Source organism: Ceratina calcarata, unplaced genomic scaffold (assembly GCF_001652005.2).
Source record: "Ceratina calcarata isolate Rehan_Ccalc_2016 unplaced genomic scaffold, ASM165200v1 scaffold191.2, whole genome shotgun sequence".
NCBI lineage: Eukaryota > Metazoa > Arthropoda > Insecta > Hymenoptera > Apidae > Ceratina > Ceratina calcarata.
Genome location: NW_017140615.1, coordinates 312,363 through 328,986, shown reverse-complemented (window position 1 = coordinate 328,986; position 16,624 = coordinate 312,363). Strand labels below are relative to the sequence as shown.

Below are 16,624 nucleotides of genomic sequence, written 5' to 3'. Positions count from 1 at the left end.
ACATAAACTTTTGGGATTGACTGTATAGCCAATACATCCTTAATCAAGTCAGTAGAAAATTTTTAAAAGTGCGAGCAGTTTTACAAATAACGAAATCGGCGCGAGAAAGAAGTTTGCAGAAGCGAAGCAGAATCTTGATCTCGTCACGGTATGTACCGTCGTCGCGTGCCGAGTCACATAAATCTTTGATAGAGACGTTGAAGAGCATCGCGTGCGTGCTCGTACGTCCACGCTTTCAACGACTCCTGGCACGAGTCGCGGGATACCAGCAGGTAACGACGACTCGTTTATGGCTAGTGAGAAAACAGTAAAGTGAAAAGATACACGTGCGAAATGAATGCGTGCGATCGGAACCCTGGGCGGAGTTTCTTGGAACGGTTTTATGAAAACTGGCTGGATTCGCCTGGCTAATCTCAGTTGCGCGTAGGTGCCTATATAACGATGGATCTCACGCTGGCCCGCGCAGATCTATCGCCAGTTTCTCGAACCCAGCATCTTTTGCCGGCTATCAGATAGACCTTCCAATCACGAACGTGCTATCCATTTGGAATGAAGTGGAAGAAGCTTTTGGTATGGGGGATGCTAAAATCTTTTTACTAACTTTTAATGAATCTGACTTTTGACGATAGATTTGCAAAGTTTCTTTTGCCTATTTCAGTACGCTCTCGCTTTGTCGGTGCTGCTCGTTTCGTTTTGCCGGTTCGCCGAGTCGTGAGTACCTCGATAATTTATAATCGATCGTTTACAGTATACGGTTCTATTTGCTAATTCCTTTACGTCTGCAGCAAGAAGGTGATCATCCACGTTCCCTATCGAGTGAAGAACGTAAAACACGTCCACACGATTTACAAAATAATACCGCATTATCACGAGGAGAAGGAGGAAGAGATAGAAGAAGAGATAGAGGAAGACGATAAATATGGATCTTACTAGGGACAATTTTAATCTATATTCGTATAGAATTCGCACACGCCAGATATGTAAACGTGGAACCCAATGAATAGTCATTAACTCGTACGAGATTACTTAAGCTGTACAAATAGCATTCATCTAATGTAGAAATTTGTATAAACGAATAAATATATTTTGCTAACGCCAAGTTCAATCAAATCTATCTTAAAAGCATGGAAAAATCTGTGATCGCTTTCAAATGGATAAATCGGGAAAAAGCGTGACTCTGAGACACGTTCGAATTTATTCGATTTCCGTACGAGGCGCGGCGACAATGAACTTTCACGATCGCGTCGCGGAAAAAAGCGCGGCATCTGATCCGTCAGCGCCAGGCGAAAGCGTTTACTCGTCCGTAAAATTTCGATCGCGCTTCTACGGGGTGGATCGACCGCGATAGATCGGGATACTTATAAAGGGGGATTATCCTCTCAGATGTTAAACGACACTCGACTGCCGATCCACGGATTCGTCAACGTTCCAGTTATGGTAACGACGCGTAACGACTAAGTACCGATTTCGCGCGACCACTGCTCATATATTCGTCGATCTTTTCAGAGAGTTCTCAATTACTTGTGCCTCGTTCTGTTGAATCAAGTGACGAACTATGGAGGATACGCGAAGCGGTAAGCGAAATCGAACTCCTCGTTTTCGCCGGCGACTCATTTCCCTTTCATACGTAGAGTACACCTAAGGATCGTGGTCCCGGACGTGATCAACCATCGCGTGCACACGCGGACCGTTCTCCTTCATCTCCACGTGCCGGTTCCGAAGAAACCGCCGCCGAAGAACCACCACAAGCATGAATATCACACGAACTGGAGTTCCTGGAGGTACGGACGGTACCATGATTATGAACACGAGGGGGAGCCTGAATTGGACCACGAGGATCATCACATGGACGAGAAGGAGAAACCGAAGCGCCGGCAAAAGTATTTTCCCGTTACCGATTATCACAGGGGTTCGTACTCACCGTCGTACGTCGACGACAATGACAATAACGTGGAGGAGAAGGAGCGCGATTCTTATGCGGTCCATGAAGACGTGAACGACATACCTCCGAACACCGAGACCATGTCTTACAACTACGAAGAGGGATATAAGAAAGGCCTGGAGACGGAAAGCGGGCACTTAAAATCGGATCAGATGCATAAATTTCACGAGGACCTGCGCGAGGAAGAGGGCGACGCGGAGGGCGGAGGATTCAAAGAGGATTTTCGGATGAAAACCGACGCCGGGAGATACATCGTGGACGACGCGGAGTACGAGAACACCAGAGACAAGCGTGAACGAGCGAGATCTAAAACCTAAGGCCGTCCGTAGAACGTAGACTGGATAGATCGTACATAGTTTCAGGTACACACGCAATTTATTCAATTCCTCCGCGACTCGATTGCAACGATGCGTGGATCGTTCGAGCCGCGGTAGACGCAAACGATAGATACAACGGAGCTAAAGAAAACAACGAACAACGAACAAACGAGTAACGATATCTATGTACATTAAGACGGTGCGAACGGTGTGAGACTAGGACGAGGAGAGAAAGTACAAGGTAGGAGGGTAAAGTCGATCGGCACTCGCCGCGAGACACCAGTCAGAGATAAAGATAAAAAGAAACGTGTGAGAAAATATCGTCGCGAAATAATTTTCCTTGGAGGGTCGAGGCGTCGAGCGACGGAGGTGCGGCAACTGGATACATTTCTTCGGACGAGAATATTATGTTCCGAGAGGCTGATCGAACTTCTCGCAAGTTCTCTCGCTACCGTACTCTTCTCGCGCGATTTGCTTCTCAATGTCCACCCCAGTCTTCGTGTCCTCCGCCGCCCATGCCTATGCTTCCTCCCAGTTCGTGTCCTCCGCTGATGTCACCGCCACCTCCGCTACTGAACTCGACGTGACCGTGACCGCCACCACTCATCATTCCACCGCCTCCGCTGTATTCGATGTGACCGCCGCCGATATCGCCACCTCCCCCGAGCTCGTGACCACCGCCGCCGCTTTCCAAGCCGCCAAAACCCTCGAGGCCGCCACCACCGTGATGACCTAAATCTATCGGGTGGCCCACGGTGTACCCTAACACCTCGTACTTATCGCCACCTCCACCACCGTGATGGATATGTTTCGTGATCGTATGGGTATGGTGTATGGTTTTAATCTTGTAAGGCACGTGGATCACCACGTGGTCGCTGAAATAGTCGTTTCGTTAGGTAGTTCTCACTCGATTGGTAGATACGAGCCGATGTTGCACGGCAAACGAAACTTACTGATGTCCGTGATGTCCTCCCGCCGAAACCAAGTGGAGTAACGAGACGAACCCAAAAATGATCTAGAAATCGTGAACGTTCGACGAATCGTTATTATATGCACTTTCGACAATTTTTCGCGTCGCGGTTCCTTTCGTCTGCGGTTCCCGTTGGAAATCCAACCCACGGGTACACTTACCGCGATATTTGGCATCGTGGCGCACACTTTCGGGGACGCGTCGTTCAGAACGAAGAGAATCCAAAGCAGGAAAGCGAGGTATCTAACAGAGCTCGTAACGGAGGAGCGACTACCGGTCCCACCTTGGCGATACAGTTTTGATCTGTTGTCGGTGGTGCAGGCGGTTGCCGCTTTTATACGCACGTACGCGATTGGAGTCGGATAAGAATCGAAAGGGAATCTTTTGCTACGGTTGCACGTGAAAGGCTGGACCGTGGTATACGGTATACGTAGCAAAAACCAGAGATCCGCCACGCCACAGCCCGTTCACCGCCACCCTTCGCGTCTGTTCGTGCAGTCTATCGTTTTGCTCGTTTCCTCTTTTTCATGGATACTGGACTCGAAGAATCTCTGCCGGTACTCCGCACTCCGCACCCTCGCGCGGCACCGTCGTTATCTATTATTTTCAATGAAAGTTGCTACTGGCGACTGCCACTTGATTCTTGGCCGTTCACCCGACCAAGATCAAGATCACCGTCGTAATATAAGGCGGTCCGTTTCACTCTTGTCTCTGTAAACGCGATGCCTCTCGTTTTCTATCTTACGCCTATGTTTCAATTTAGTTATGCATCGTACAACGTCCGATTAGGCATAAATAAACGAATAACATTTAACGTCGACGCGTTAATTGATCTACCGCAGCGTTACGTTCGTCAGGTCATCAACCTAATCGTAAGGTCTATCGATTGGTCAGCAAACTTTCGTAAAGCTTGTTTCCTGTTCGATGATGGTTTTAGTAATTAGGTGGATTATGGTAATTCGATGAAAGCCGTGTTCGCGTTATCGATCTCATCTCGAGAGCGTTTCCCATCGCATTACATCCGATATCTCGAAGCATCTGTATCACGCGCCGGCAATAATTCGCCGTTCGTTCATTCTCGTTACCAGCTTCCAGTTTCGCTCTTTCGCGTTTTCGGACGAACAACGGGAGATCTTATCGAGATTATCTGATGCGAATCGTGAAACGTCGAATACCGAATTGATCATAGAAACGAGAGTTTAGCGTCTCGAGGAATCGTTTCGCTCGGCTTTCGACTATTCGTTCCTTTCTTATAAAATCGAATTCTACCCGATAACATTTTTTATTTGTAAAATGCAATGTTTAAACGTTTTAGTTGCGAGATCGATGACATCGTGAAGTAGAAGAGAGTGACGTATTTTCATAGCGTTACGTGCTTCGGACCTGAGAACAAGGTCCGGGACAGGTAACGAACTTCCTCGCGGCTGAGAGCGTTCGGACTGGTTTCCAAGTTCTTGTAGATGTACTAGTACACACACTTTTACGTACGTATGTACGTACCTACAGTCGAACGGCTGGATTACAGCTGTGCACTACCTTGACCGCGACTTATCGCTCGAAGACGTAAACTTGATCTTGAACTTGATCTCGGGTGAACGAAGGTGCATACTTGACTGTACGCGGAATCGCTCCGTTCTTTAACAAATAAATAAATTTTTATGCATAAACGTTTCCCCTTTCTCCCGACAAGTTTGGAACAAACGATCGACGGACGCGCTTTAAGAGAGGAATCTGTTGAGGAAGTTCCACGTGGAATATCGTGTGCACCATCCGTGTCGAACCAGAAGTCGATCGGAAAGGGAAATCGATCGTGAATGAGTTGGAACGAAAAAAAAACGAATAAGAACGCTGCGTCGTTATCCTTTTGTACGCGGATTACGGAATGCGAGACCGTGACACTGAACTCTCTCCCTCTATTTGTCTCTGCTTGTGTCGATCTCGTCCGATTTTAACGTTTGATGAAAACATTCCAGACAAAAAAAGAGCAGAAATGAATTTCTCCCATGGGAAGTTCTAATTTCACGGACATTCATCTTTTAACTTTTCTCGTGGAATTGGTAAAAATTCTCTGGTAATAACATGCTGCAATATTGTGAAATCGGGAAGTTCTCTCTACGAGTCCAGATGGTTCCAGCTGTTTTTATTACATTTCTAACGATCGTGGGTTGGATTTGTTCGGATAGAAAGCGAGAGGATCGGCTTCGGAAAACCTTCGATATTCGATCGTTCGCCGGTCGTCGACTGCGATAATTTCGTCCAATCGAACGGCGGCGCGGCGCGGGGTGACAGCTTAGCGATAGTTCAGTTTCTTGTCATCTCTTTCTCTTCTCTCAAATTCGTATAATCCTCCTAGAAACATTGCCACACGACTGCCTGCTTTTCTTTAGAATGCTTAAATCACAATTAATCGGAGCTGCATATTTCGTGTCATGCTTCAAATAAAAATTGACGAGACAACAACGTGTGGATCAAGTTCGAGGCTGTCGAATTCAACGGAGCCAATCTTCTCACGTTACGGCGACCCGCTTTGTCGATCGAACGTATGTCCTATCCCTGCGTTTCGCTATCGTCCGCTCTATCCCACAGGTATAGACTGATAGACTGTTCTTTCTCTCGCTCCCTTTCGTTTGATAAATGTAGAACGGTGGCGTGGTTCTTGTTGGTCGCGTTTTGGAAAGCGCAGAGACGAGGCGCGGTCGTTTTACGCGCGAACCAGGTTGGACGCGAGCGAACGTCTAGGGTCTACGAGAAGAAGAAAGTGTCGATTTCCCCGCGAATAAAAATTGCTACTAAAACGGGCGCGGGGACGTCGAGTGCTCGGCTGTCCGTTTCATATCGGCACGCCAATCCTTTTTCCTCGTTTTTCGCGTTGCATAGATACAAGCCGGATGCGAACGATCTCTTTTGAGGGCTCGGCAGCGGCGGCAGCGGCTGGAACGGTGGGAGGCGATCGCTCCGGCCACGCGATTATGCTCTTTTTATCTTCTATAAAAGAGAACAAGCTCGCACAGACCTCCCGCAATTTGTCCGCATCGGCTTTGCTGTCCAGTTCGACTATCCAGTGCGACTGCTCCTCCTCAAGAATCTAATTGTAAACCGCGCGGCCGTCGTTGGCAGTGCCGCGTATTTTCGTGCATCTCGGACCGAGGCTCGATTTCGCAACATGCAGTATTCGGTAAGCGAATTTACGGCTTTGACTAATTCATTTCGATGATACACGTTTTGGTGGGAAAGTGATGGAAGTAAGGACCGAATCGTGATCGATATAATTTACAGGCTCTCTGCATCGTCTTGGTGTTAGCGATCACCGACTCCGTGTTCGTCCAGGCACAGCCGTAAGTACCGCGACGACCTATCGAACTCGGACGGATTATACGAATCGCGCGTTTCGTTCTACAGGGACAAAGTGATGCTGGTGATTCCGCAACGGGCGAGGCGAATGGGCGTGACCTCCTTGCGACCGGTGATATCGCGTTACAGGAAATCATCCCACGGCGGGGAACTCGATCATCGAAGATATCTGTTCTATCGTCAAACGAAGAGACCCGGGTATGGAAAACCGGTGTTCCCTCACGGCGGTGACGACTTCGATCAAGGTTACGAACACGTGAACCACGTCCACGTTCCATACGGAAAGAGCATCAGCCACGCGCTCTCTTTCGGAAAGGGTTACATTCCCTACGATCGCATGAAAGTCAGGGGCAGCTTTTCCTTCGGTAGCCAGAGGTAACACGATCGATTGAAACAATGTTCTCTCACGATTCTAATTACGGATCTTTCGATGCAGGCAACCGGGGGCGCAGGAGCAGAAGAACTCGGAGCCGGAATATTCGTCGAGCGCGTACGCTTCGTCCGGTAGCGGCACTAGCTACTCGTCCTCGGGACCATCGTATGAATCTTCGCCCTCAGAATCGGAGACGCTCTTCTCGAGTCCGGAAAGCGCGATTAGTTACAACGAAGGGTCGAACGAAGATGAAAATCAGAAATTCTACACATCGAGATCTATCGAGAAGGACACGACTGCGAACAATCCTATCGATCTCCGAGGCAAGGAACAACTGTATTTACTGCAGCAGAAAGGGACTAGCGAATTTTACGAGAACGCAGGTCCCTCGCAAAGCGGTGGCGTCTCATTACCGTCGGGTATACCTTCGCCTACGATCGGCGGTAGCAAAGATGGAATCGTATTGAGGGATTCGGTGGCTCTGGACGATTATCGGCAGAAGGTCCAAGAGATGACTAAGTCCTGGTCGCAATTTATGCAGAATCCATCCGTGGCTAATTATAACTTTCAGAGTCAACCCAGCGGAAGTTACTCGTTCGCGTACGGGTCACCGGTCAACGTCTACGGTACTTATAGTTGGCCGGTGAGCTTCGCGCAGCCGAAGCAAGGTTACGCCGTAAAGGAAGACACGATGGAGTCGTCTCACGATTTTCGAACGATGCCTGTTAATACATCTCCCTATCAGACCGGCACCGTTCCCATGAATGCGCAGATATCGGCTCTAGGGGTCACGCAAGCGCTCCTTGGATAAAATTAAAGTCGATCCTCGAAAACTTTTTTCTTCAATCGCGCATAAATGAAACGACTGTTATGCTGACATGCATGGAGCTACCGTGACCCCATGTGCAACTATTTTACGAAAGTTAGATGTATATGTATATGTATATATAAACGAAGAACGGTTTCGCGTTTGGATGATGACTGGGTAGAGTAGTTAAGCGAATTCATGTTTAAATTATTTACGCTGTATAAATATTCATTAACGATAGTTGGAAATATACGTGTAAACCTATTTCCCAATTTGTCTGCTCACCTAACGGCAGCTCCGACGGAAGTCGGAGCTCGATCCGCGCGGCACGGCGATCCGACACCGACGACGAGATGCGAATGCTCGAGAGGGAACGCATCTTCCCCGCTTACTTTCGCTCGGCGAGGTCCGATGACCTCGAACGACTGTAAGAGTGTAAGTTCGAAAGTCGAGAAAGTCGCTCCATCCTCTCGATCTCTTGCTCCTCCGCCGCTCTCTTCGATCCGGAGAAAGAACGGGCTTTATTATCCGACGACCGGTTCGCGTGTAACCTGGAAGGTTAATGTCGCGCGCGATTCCGTTCACCTTCGTTTTGCGCCGCCGTCCACTCTACGAGTGATTATTTAGATAGTATTAAATTAGTAAGGACCAGTCTCCGAAAAAATAAAAAGGAATCTGCGCAACGATGCCTTTGGATTTATTCAAATTTTCCGGTAGCATCAGCAATTTTCCCTTTCGTCGAGTCCCAAACAACTGTTCCTCTCTTATTTTCCGGTTTGAGATAATGCCATAGCACGATTTCTCGGAAACTTTCATCGAATTAAAACTGATTAACGAGCATCCGTTAATTACGGTCGTTTGCTCGATAACAGGAGGGACACGTTCATGTGTATTACGCGAGACGAGCGCGCGGCGGATCTCTTAAAAGCGGAAAAAGTCGCGTACAGGAGTAATGACAGTAATTTGCTTTTCGTTCTGTCGCACTGTCTCCCGGGCTCGACGGAAGTACTTTTCCGTGTATGCTCCTCGAAAGGAAAGCGTCAAGCAGAGCGTAATCGATGATTAGTTTAATCAGGATCGTTGAAAGGGTTGACATTATTTTTCAACATCATCTGATTCAAACGCAGTGATGAATTACGGTGAAATTAAAAAGTTTTAAAAATTGAAATGCACAGGTCCAGCAAATTCGTCAAGTCCGCGATCTATCCACCGTTGTTCCTTCGTATTCGAGCAAAATGCAAACTACGCGTGGTAGGAATCTCGTAAGAGAACTTCCGATTCCTCGAAAGTGGAATCTCTCCGGAGGTCCGAACGCGAAAACATAAGAGAAGTGAAAGGGAAGCGGATTCGTCTCGCGCGAAACTTTTCGATCTCTCCCCTCGCCTCTCCCCGATCATTCACTTGGTCGATGTTCTCTTTCCGAGGTTTTTTTTGCTTTCTATTTCGTTCTCCAACATCGACCGATCTCTTCAGGATCATCGCGCTCGCGGTTCCCACGCATCGCGAGCGGAACTTCCGGTTGTTCGGTCTTTGCGGAGACTCGAAAGTTCACCTGCTCTTGAACGTCGAGTTCGACGGTGAAACTGTAGCTCCAGTTCGTGAAGGTGCGGTGTCGATCGAAGATCGATACGATCGCTTTCTTTCCTGCGAATAGTTTTACGATTGGAAGCAACGATGCCATCCGATCCGCTACCGTTCTCTCGTTCCCGTTTCGAATCGGGAATCTGCCGCGTTCCCGTTCAATTTCACCGAGCACCTAACGGGCATTCATCGGAGATAGCGCTTCATACACGTTCCACTTACACTTTAGAATTCAGAGTTCAGGGATCACGACGGAACGCCGTCTGACCAGTTCGCTACATTTCTACTTCCTACGCTGCGACGAGATCCAGCAGTGTTTCATTCTTTTTTCTCTGCGTGAGAATGAGAAACAACGAGGCAAGCAATTAAATGCAAGAATGTTAACGCTTCCCTGAGATGGTTTTTCCATCAGGGAAATGCCTGCTTCCATCGTCCGAATTAATTACTCGACGAATGCCGTTCCGATCTCGCTCTTAGATAACGTTCACAACTCGAACGTGCAAACTTATTAGTAGAAAGAATGCTGTCATTTGCACAAGGGAAAAGTTTACTCTCTTCGATTCATATGTGAATGCGTCGCGTCATCCGATTGTGAGGCGCGTTCTCTCCGCTTGATTTTGTTCTGGAAATCGGGGAAAGCGTAGTCAAATACAAATTCTACGTTCGTCGATGTATGAAAGCGAAATTCCTCTTTATCTCCCGTGATGCGTGAAAATCGAAACGATACAGCTGTCCCAATGTTGCGCCACGAAAGATTTTGAGCAGCTCCAGGATACGAGACTATGGGAATTCCATTATAGATTATGAAACATCATTCTCAAGTAGGAATCATTCGTTTAAAAGCCGAAAATGAGAAGGTCGAATCACAGGTTCTTTTGTCAAGGTTCACCCGGAAGGGACACGTGGAAAAGTGGCCAGGAGCGTGAATTTCTCCGGTGGACGACTGTGTAGGTCACGGTCGTTGCCGTTGTCCCACGCACACGAGCGAACGCGACACGTTCAGGGCCTGGAGCCTGGATCGCCAATTCGAATCGGGGGCACCCGGTGCGCGATGTGCAGCTGGAGCTCCAACACGATCCGAGTCCTCCACCACTGGTTGGATGCCGATCTTCGTCATCTCCCCACTTGGTCTCGACGATCTTCCGGTACGTCGGTCTTGCTATTATATATACGGGATCCTCGCCGAATACGCGATAGGACGGTGCGTTCATTGCGTTCCTGATCATCGACGAAGAAGGACCATTCCGCGAACTATGCGGCCGCAAACCAGTGTAAGAAGTGACGAGGACACTTTGGGCGACGGATTTTCGTCGTTCCCATCGTTTCTTTTTATTTTCCTATCTTCTTTTCGGGATACGTTCGAATCAGAGTGCTCCATCAGTGTCGGGACAGTTCGGTTTTTAGAACAGCAAGGGATAGTCGATTTCACGATACTCGGACCGATATAAAGTTTGGTAGAATAAAAGTTGTGTTTCTCGATCGGGATCGATCCAACGACACGTTATAATAGCATTCGAATGAAACAGTCCTTTAATGCGTACGTAAGGGGAAACGACCGGAATAGATTTTATAAAAAGGTTTGTTTCCAGATCAAGTGGTTGTTCTTCGCGGCGACGTTGACCGTAACGCTTGCTACGTTTGGGAAAGAGCAGTAAGTACACGCTTCACTCATCGAGGTCAGTCGGATCATTTTAAATCCCGTTGTAATTTTTCAGTGTGCATATAAGAATCCACTTGCCGGAACCGGTCCACCACGAAGAAACAAAAGTGATTAAGTACGAGGATCACGGTGGACACGGACACGGTCACGGCGGAGGAGGCGGGGGTGGCGGACATGCTATAATAGTCACTTCACCCAGCGGTCCCGGAGGTCACGGCGGAGGAGGAGGATTCGGTGGTCATCACGGAGGTGGATTCGGAGGTGGTTTCGGAGGCGGCCATGGAGGTGGCGGCGGTTTTGGAGGTAAATTTCGATCAAACCTGGATTCGTCGTTAAACGTTAAATGGAAGCATTTTAAAGAGAGCGCGGTTGCACAGGTGGTCACGGGGGAGACATAATAATATCTGATGGTGGTGGCGGTCATGGTGGTTTCGATGATCATCATGGCGGTGGAGGATTCGGCGGAGGAGGTTTTGGCGGAGGTGGTTTCGACGATCATCACGGTGGAGGAGGATTCGGAGGCGGTGGAGGTTTCGGAGGCGGCCACGGAGGTGGCGGTGGTTACGGAGGTAAAAATTTGATCGAATTTCGATTCGTCGTTAGATATCAAATGAAAGAATACTAAAGAGAGCGAGATCGTACAGGTGGACACGGCGGAGACATAATAATAGCTGGAGGTGGAGGCGGTGGCGGTCATGGTGGTTTCGATGACCATCATGGCGGTGGAGGTTTTGGCGGAGGAGGTTTCGGCGGAGGTGGTTTCGACGATCATCACGGTGGAGGAGGATTCGGAGGCGGTGGAGGTTTCGGAGGCGGCCACGGAGGTGGCGGCGGTTATGGAGGTAAAAATATGATCGAATTTCGATTCGTCGTTAAATATGAAATGGAAGCATATTAAAGAGAACGCGATCGCACAGGTGGACATGGAGGAGATGTAATAATAGCGGGTGGCGGTGGCGGTCACGGTGGTTTCGACGAGCATCACGGCGGTGGAGGTTTCGGCGGAGGTGGTTTCGGCGGAGGTAGTTTCGGCGGAGGTGGTTTCGACGATCATCACGGTGGAGGATCGTGTTACGACGGTGGAGGAGGTCACGGTGGTGGCTATGGTGGAGGCGGCATAGAACACCATGCCGTTAGCAACGCTATATCTTCCGGATTTGGTAGCAGGTAACGTGAAATAATTTGTCGATCGAACGCCATTTTCTGGATCGATCGATTGTATGTTCAAACGATGGTACTCGTTCCAGCGGACATGGTGGCGGTGGCGGCGGATACAGTTCGGGCGGTGGCTACGACTCGTATTCGAGTGGACATGGAGGCGGTGGTGGCGGAGGTCACGGTGGCGGTGGATTCTCTGGTTACCATAAGAAGAAATAGAAGCGTCGAATCGATCGAATGGTCCCGTTACCCTTAGATTTTAGGCAGACTCGCATCGCGCGAGCACCTGCACTGTTGCCAGTACGTCTCGATTTCTAGCGATAAGTCGTTTCCTATTTCGCTCTTCTCGAGAAGCTCGTTCATCGTTATACGCTGTTTTTAGAAGCTGCGCGTTCGTACACGTATAAGTATCATTCTTCGAAGGGAATCGGTACCTATATTCTATAATTACGATATTCGTCGCCTAACAGATTTCTGTTTTAAAACTCGACGATGTTGTACTTACGAACGACAATTGTTTCCGCAGCTGTACTTAAACGATTACATCGCGTGCGTTTCGCGATCGTCAACTCGTTACCGTTATCCTGTTATGTACATATATACGTACTGTCGTAAGTCATGTAAATACTATTGTTTACTCTTATCTCTAATAAACTTTTTGTACGTTTTCTAAATTCCGACCTCTTGACATCCCTCCAATAAAACGACAGCAACGTTTCATGGGACGAAGAAGATTTACCGTTGCTCGTTCAAGGATTAATTATCGTGTGAGGCAATTAATTATTGGAGAAATCCGACGCAATGCTAACCTGCGTTTTCCTTGAGTAACGGGTTCGAGAATTTTTTCGGGAAGTTACCCATTGGATCGGGTGCACGGTTCGAAATGGAAAGTAAGCGGAAAGTGAAAGAGAACAGATGTTACGTTTCGTGAAGGAGGACCACGATTTCACTCGTGTACCGGTACCGAGGACAAAATAACGAGTAAGAACGTTGCCCTCACGCCGCAATGATCGCGAGACCCTGTGTGCAATTTGTGCGAAACACATCCTTTTCGCATATGTTTGTCAAACCGAAAAAGCATTCAAGTACATTATACATAAAATATGCCAATTTCGGAATGATCGGGTGAAAGATATGAAAGTAGAAACCGTGACGGTACGATGAAAATTGATGAGATTCAACACTATTGCATACATGGATCATGGCGCGAAGAAAATCAGAAATATCGAAGTTCAATAAACCGGTGAAAGCGAAGGAATGTTCATAAATTCGTATTCGTACACGCTTTATAACCGATCGTCTTGATTGGAATGCTAACTGAATTTTCTATGGTACTATGATTCTATGCTGCAAAATATCTGTATCCCTTCTGAAATCCTGTTACGGTAATGAGCTACATGTACATAAGCCTCGTAACGTGTTCCTGTTACAGTAACAGAAGACAGAGAAAGCGAACACCGTCAGCTTCCAGAAGGATCGAACGCTTTCGTTGGGTCGTTTCACCATTTTTTTCAATGATAACTATAACGCCGATCGATTACAACTTTCTATCTATTCTGGATTTAATGCTTGTGGCTGCCGACGTAACGGTATGAAAGAGAGGACTCGCCACCGCGTTAAGCGATGGATCATCAACGACACGATTTAATTTAGAAAGAAAAGTCCAGAGAAAATGTAACTGGACATAGTTGTAAAACGATCCCTTTCACGACGAGGGAGAGAACCAAAAGGATGGGAGGGGCTTGAGAAATTTCGCGTAATCTCGCTAGTGAGAGCGATCGCGGGGTTACTTAGGTGGGGTGCAGTCCGGAACTATTTCGCTCTTGCTCTTATTCCCATACCATTCACCGATTTTGCTTCCGTTTATAAGGCTTGTCGGGATTCCGGCTGTTAGTTCCGAAGCGCACCGACCACGGACACGCTCGCACTCTCGAGGCAGGCATGGCGAAACTTCGACCTCAAGTGGGTGTTGGTGTTCCTCTCCTCTACCGAATTTCATCGTTTCCAAAAAGTTCTTATCGCCGGCATTCATTATCTTTTCAGGTTTTACTTTTCGTCCTGGCAGTTTCGATCATCTTGGTAACTTCGATACCAGCACCCGATGGTGGCCATCACGAACAGTAATTACATTGCCGATTAACTACCGCTCGTGTGCGTGAATCTCGTGTTTGACAATGTTTTCCTGTTTCAGCACGCATTTCATAATCCACGTGCCGGAATTGATTCACAAGCATTATCACACCCACGTGAAGAAGATTCACATAAAGCATCACGACGAGGGCGAAGACAATCACAAGCACATAGAAGAATGGTGACATCTCTCACCCTGTTATATTTGTTTTAATATCGTATTGTTGCCGTTTACTTAAACGTACGAATTGTTATCGTTATCGTTATCAGTCGTTGTTGCGTCGCCGCGACGGCAGCACGGATAAATTCCGTTTTGCCAGATCGGTGGAAGGGAGAAACGGGAGTCGGAAAGCACGTGCATTTCTTAAACGTGTGTATTGTACATGTAAAAAAATAAAGTAACATGATACAGTATGTACAAGTATCTTTCCTCTACGAGTACCTGCATGTGCATACCAGGTACGTATAGTAGTGAATAGTAATCGCTCTATGTATATTACAGACTTAAACGACTAATGCTGGCTCGTCCGAGTTATCAGTTCCCTTCTCCCACCTTCCAGTCTTTAGATTTCCGATTCTAGAACATTCGCTGTCAGGAGTGAATTAGCGAAATTTTCTTTAACTCGGTCGACCTCGCTTTACGACCTGTAATACGAAATTCTTTATACGTAACTGCATCGATGATATTCTCTTCGCATCCCTTCGAAAAATTCTGATCGATGTAACTAAGATTGAAATCTTTCATCGAAATCGAAACCCGCTCTTCCGCTAATTACCAATTACCTAATCGACGTTGAGTCGAAGAGAGCGGTCGTTTCGTATCAGTTACCACCACTTCTTCTCCTCGTGAACGGGCACGGGAACGTGAACCTTCTCGATGACCGGGACGGGTACATGCACCTTCTCGACGTGATGCACCGGCACCGGGACGTGCACCTTCTGCACGTGGTGGACGGGAATCGGAACGGGAACGGGTACCTTCTCGACGTGGTGCACGGGTATCTTCTTCACATGATGGTGATGAACCGTGTGCACGTGATAAGGTACATGGATACGGACGTGATGATGCGAACTGAAATTAGATTGTTCTTCTTCCTTTCAATAACCATCGTCGCCAATCTTGCCTTGAGATACGGCATGCACGTATGCGAATTTGGATAAACGAGCATGTACGCGAGAAAGGTTTCATTTACCTGTGGTAGCCTGGCACCGGCGAGGAGAAGGCTACAGCCAGTATTCCGAACACGATTAGCTGTAACACGAATGTGAATTTGTGATCGTCCACGTCGTTGGGTAAAATGCACCGCGACGATTAACACGCGTGTCTCGTCCCGCCTTTATTCTTCCTTTTATTCGAGTTTCACCGACTCGCGTGTCACGTCAGGGTGAAAGCGTCCACCACTCTATTGTTCGTTCAAATGAATTCGCCGATATTATATATAATAATATTATATATAATACGATATATATTTGAAAATTTTTTCATTAAATCCAAAAGCGAAGACGAGGCACCAAGAAATTATTCACAAAATTTTTTCTCTTTGAATCTTTGAAATTAGGTAGTATTCTTGAAAACCGTAGCCGTAAATGTTTGCACGCAACGTGCACATGGTTTACTTGATCCACTGTATCGAAACTGAATTCACGAGGGTGGTTATCCGCGAGTCACAATCTCTACTCACAGCGATGGTTTGGGAATGCATCCTGACCGTCTGCTTCGGTTCCTTCCGTTCCAAATAACTTTTTCGATGCTCTTCAAGAGATTCGCGACGCGAGGTCCGTTAACGATGGCTCACAAAGAGGATGGAAGGAGGTTCGGGCCGCGATCGATGTTTTACCGGTGTCGATACGTTTCTGGCTTTGAATCGCCGGGTGTGTGCTTATAAAGGATGAAGCGAGGTAGCCAAAACCACCCGGTGAAAAGCCTCGGCAGGGTGGGAGACGGTTAAAGTCGCTCGAGTTCACGGTTACGTAAAAGCTAGGAAGCGGCCAGCGGCTCCTTCTCCGATTACGTCCGTTTCGTTCCGCGCGTATGTAACGCGCCACGTGTGCGTCCACCGTCCACTGTATACACGATTGTACGCTGTACGCACGGAATTACTCGCTACAGACTAGCTTGACAGCTAGAAGAACACCACTCGTAATTAACGATATCAATTCGTCCATCGTTGCCTTCGTTACGTGTCCATAATCGTAGACGAGTTTTCGAGAACGCGGATAAATTGGAAAGCGGAAAGTCGATTTTTTACTCACGGAACTCTCCGCACGTATTTTTCGAACCAGGAATCCTCTTGCATCTGGATCGCGCATAGGCATTTGGAATCGAACTCTCGA

At 47.7% G+C, this 16,624-nt stretch overlaps 6 protein-coding genes across 6 annotated transcripts; 4 read left to right on the top strand and 2 right to left on the bottom strand.

Annotated features, from left to right (window-relative positions):
* The first annotated feature begins 497 nt into the window (after nucleotides 1-497).
* Nucleotides 498-1,093, top strand: LOC108621965 (uncharacterized). Its single transcript, XM_018019575.2, has 3 exons — nucleotides 498-570; nucleotides 659-711; nucleotides 786-1,093. Exons 1-3 carry the CDS (start codon nucleotides 550-552, stop codon nucleotides 931-933), a joined length of 222 nt encoding a protein of 73 aa, XP_017875064.1. The 5' UTR covers nucleotides 498-549; the 3' UTR covers nucleotides 934-1,093.
* A 290-nt stretch (nucleotides 1,094-1,383) lies between these two features.
* Nucleotides 1,384-2,259, top strand: LOC108621964 (uncharacterized). Its single transcript, XM_018019574.1, has 3 exons — nucleotides 1,384-1,437; nucleotides 1,507-1,574; nucleotides 1,632-2,259. Exons 1-3 carry the CDS (start codon nucleotides 1,384-1,386, stop codon nucleotides 2,257-2,259), a joined length of 750 nt encoding a protein of 249 aa, XP_017875063.1.
* A 56-nt stretch (nucleotides 2,260-2,315) lies between these two features.
* On the bottom strand, nucleotides 2,316-3,522 carry LOC108621974 (glycine-rich protein 23). Its single transcript, XM_018019592.2, has 3 exons — nucleotides 3,391-3,522; nucleotides 3,213-3,274; nucleotides 2,316-3,134 (listed from the first exon to the last, which is right to left on the bottom strand). Exons 1-3 carry the CDS (start codon nucleotides 3,403-3,405, stop codon nucleotides 2,738-2,740), a joined length of 474 nt encoding a protein of 157 aa, XP_017875081.1. The 5' UTR covers nucleotides 3,406-3,522; the 3' UTR covers nucleotides 2,316-2,737.
* A 2,700-nt stretch (nucleotides 3,523-6,222) lies between these two features.
* LOC108621963 (uncharacterized) lies at nucleotides 6,223-8,382 on the top strand. Its single transcript, XM_018019573.2, has 4 exons — nucleotides 6,223-6,404; nucleotides 6,506-6,564; nucleotides 6,629-6,955; nucleotides 7,017-8,382. Exons 1-4 carry the CDS (start codon nucleotides 6,393-6,395, stop codon nucleotides 7,762-7,764), a joined length of 1,146 nt encoding a protein of 381 aa, XP_017875062.1. The 5' UTR covers nucleotides 6,223-6,392; the 3' UTR covers nucleotides 7,765-8,382.
* A 2,213-nt stretch (nucleotides 8,383-10,595) lies between these two features.
* On the top strand, nucleotides 10,596-12,379 carry LOC108621962 (glycine-rich protein DOT1). The gene is made up of 7 exons (XM_026811120.1): nucleotides 10,596-10,613; nucleotides 10,932-10,993; nucleotides 11,058-11,305; nucleotides 11,380-11,571; nucleotides 11,647-11,844; nucleotides 11,920-12,169; nucleotides 12,250-12,379. Exons 1-7 carry the CDS (start codon nucleotides 10,596-10,598, stop codon nucleotides 12,377-12,379), a joined length of 1,098 nt encoding a protein of 365 aa, XP_026666921.1.
* A 2,269-nt stretch (nucleotides 12,380-14,648) lies between these two features.
* Nucleotides 14,649-16,207, bottom strand: LOC108621973 (putative histidine-rich protein DDB_G0274557). Its single transcript, XM_018019591.2, has 4 exons — nucleotides 15,973-16,207; nucleotides 15,484-15,542; nucleotides 15,074-15,362; nucleotides 14,649-14,935 (listed from the first exon to the last, which is right to left on the bottom strand). The coding sequence occupies exons 1-3, from the start codon at nucleotides 15,991-15,993 to the stop codon at nucleotides 15,116-15,118; spliced, it is 327 nt and encodes a 108-aa protein (XP_017875080.1). The 5' UTR covers nucleotides 15,994-16,207; the 3' UTR covers nucleotides 14,649-14,935; nucleotides 15,074-15,115.
* Between the last annotated feature and the right edge of the window lie 417 nt (nucleotides 16,208-16,624).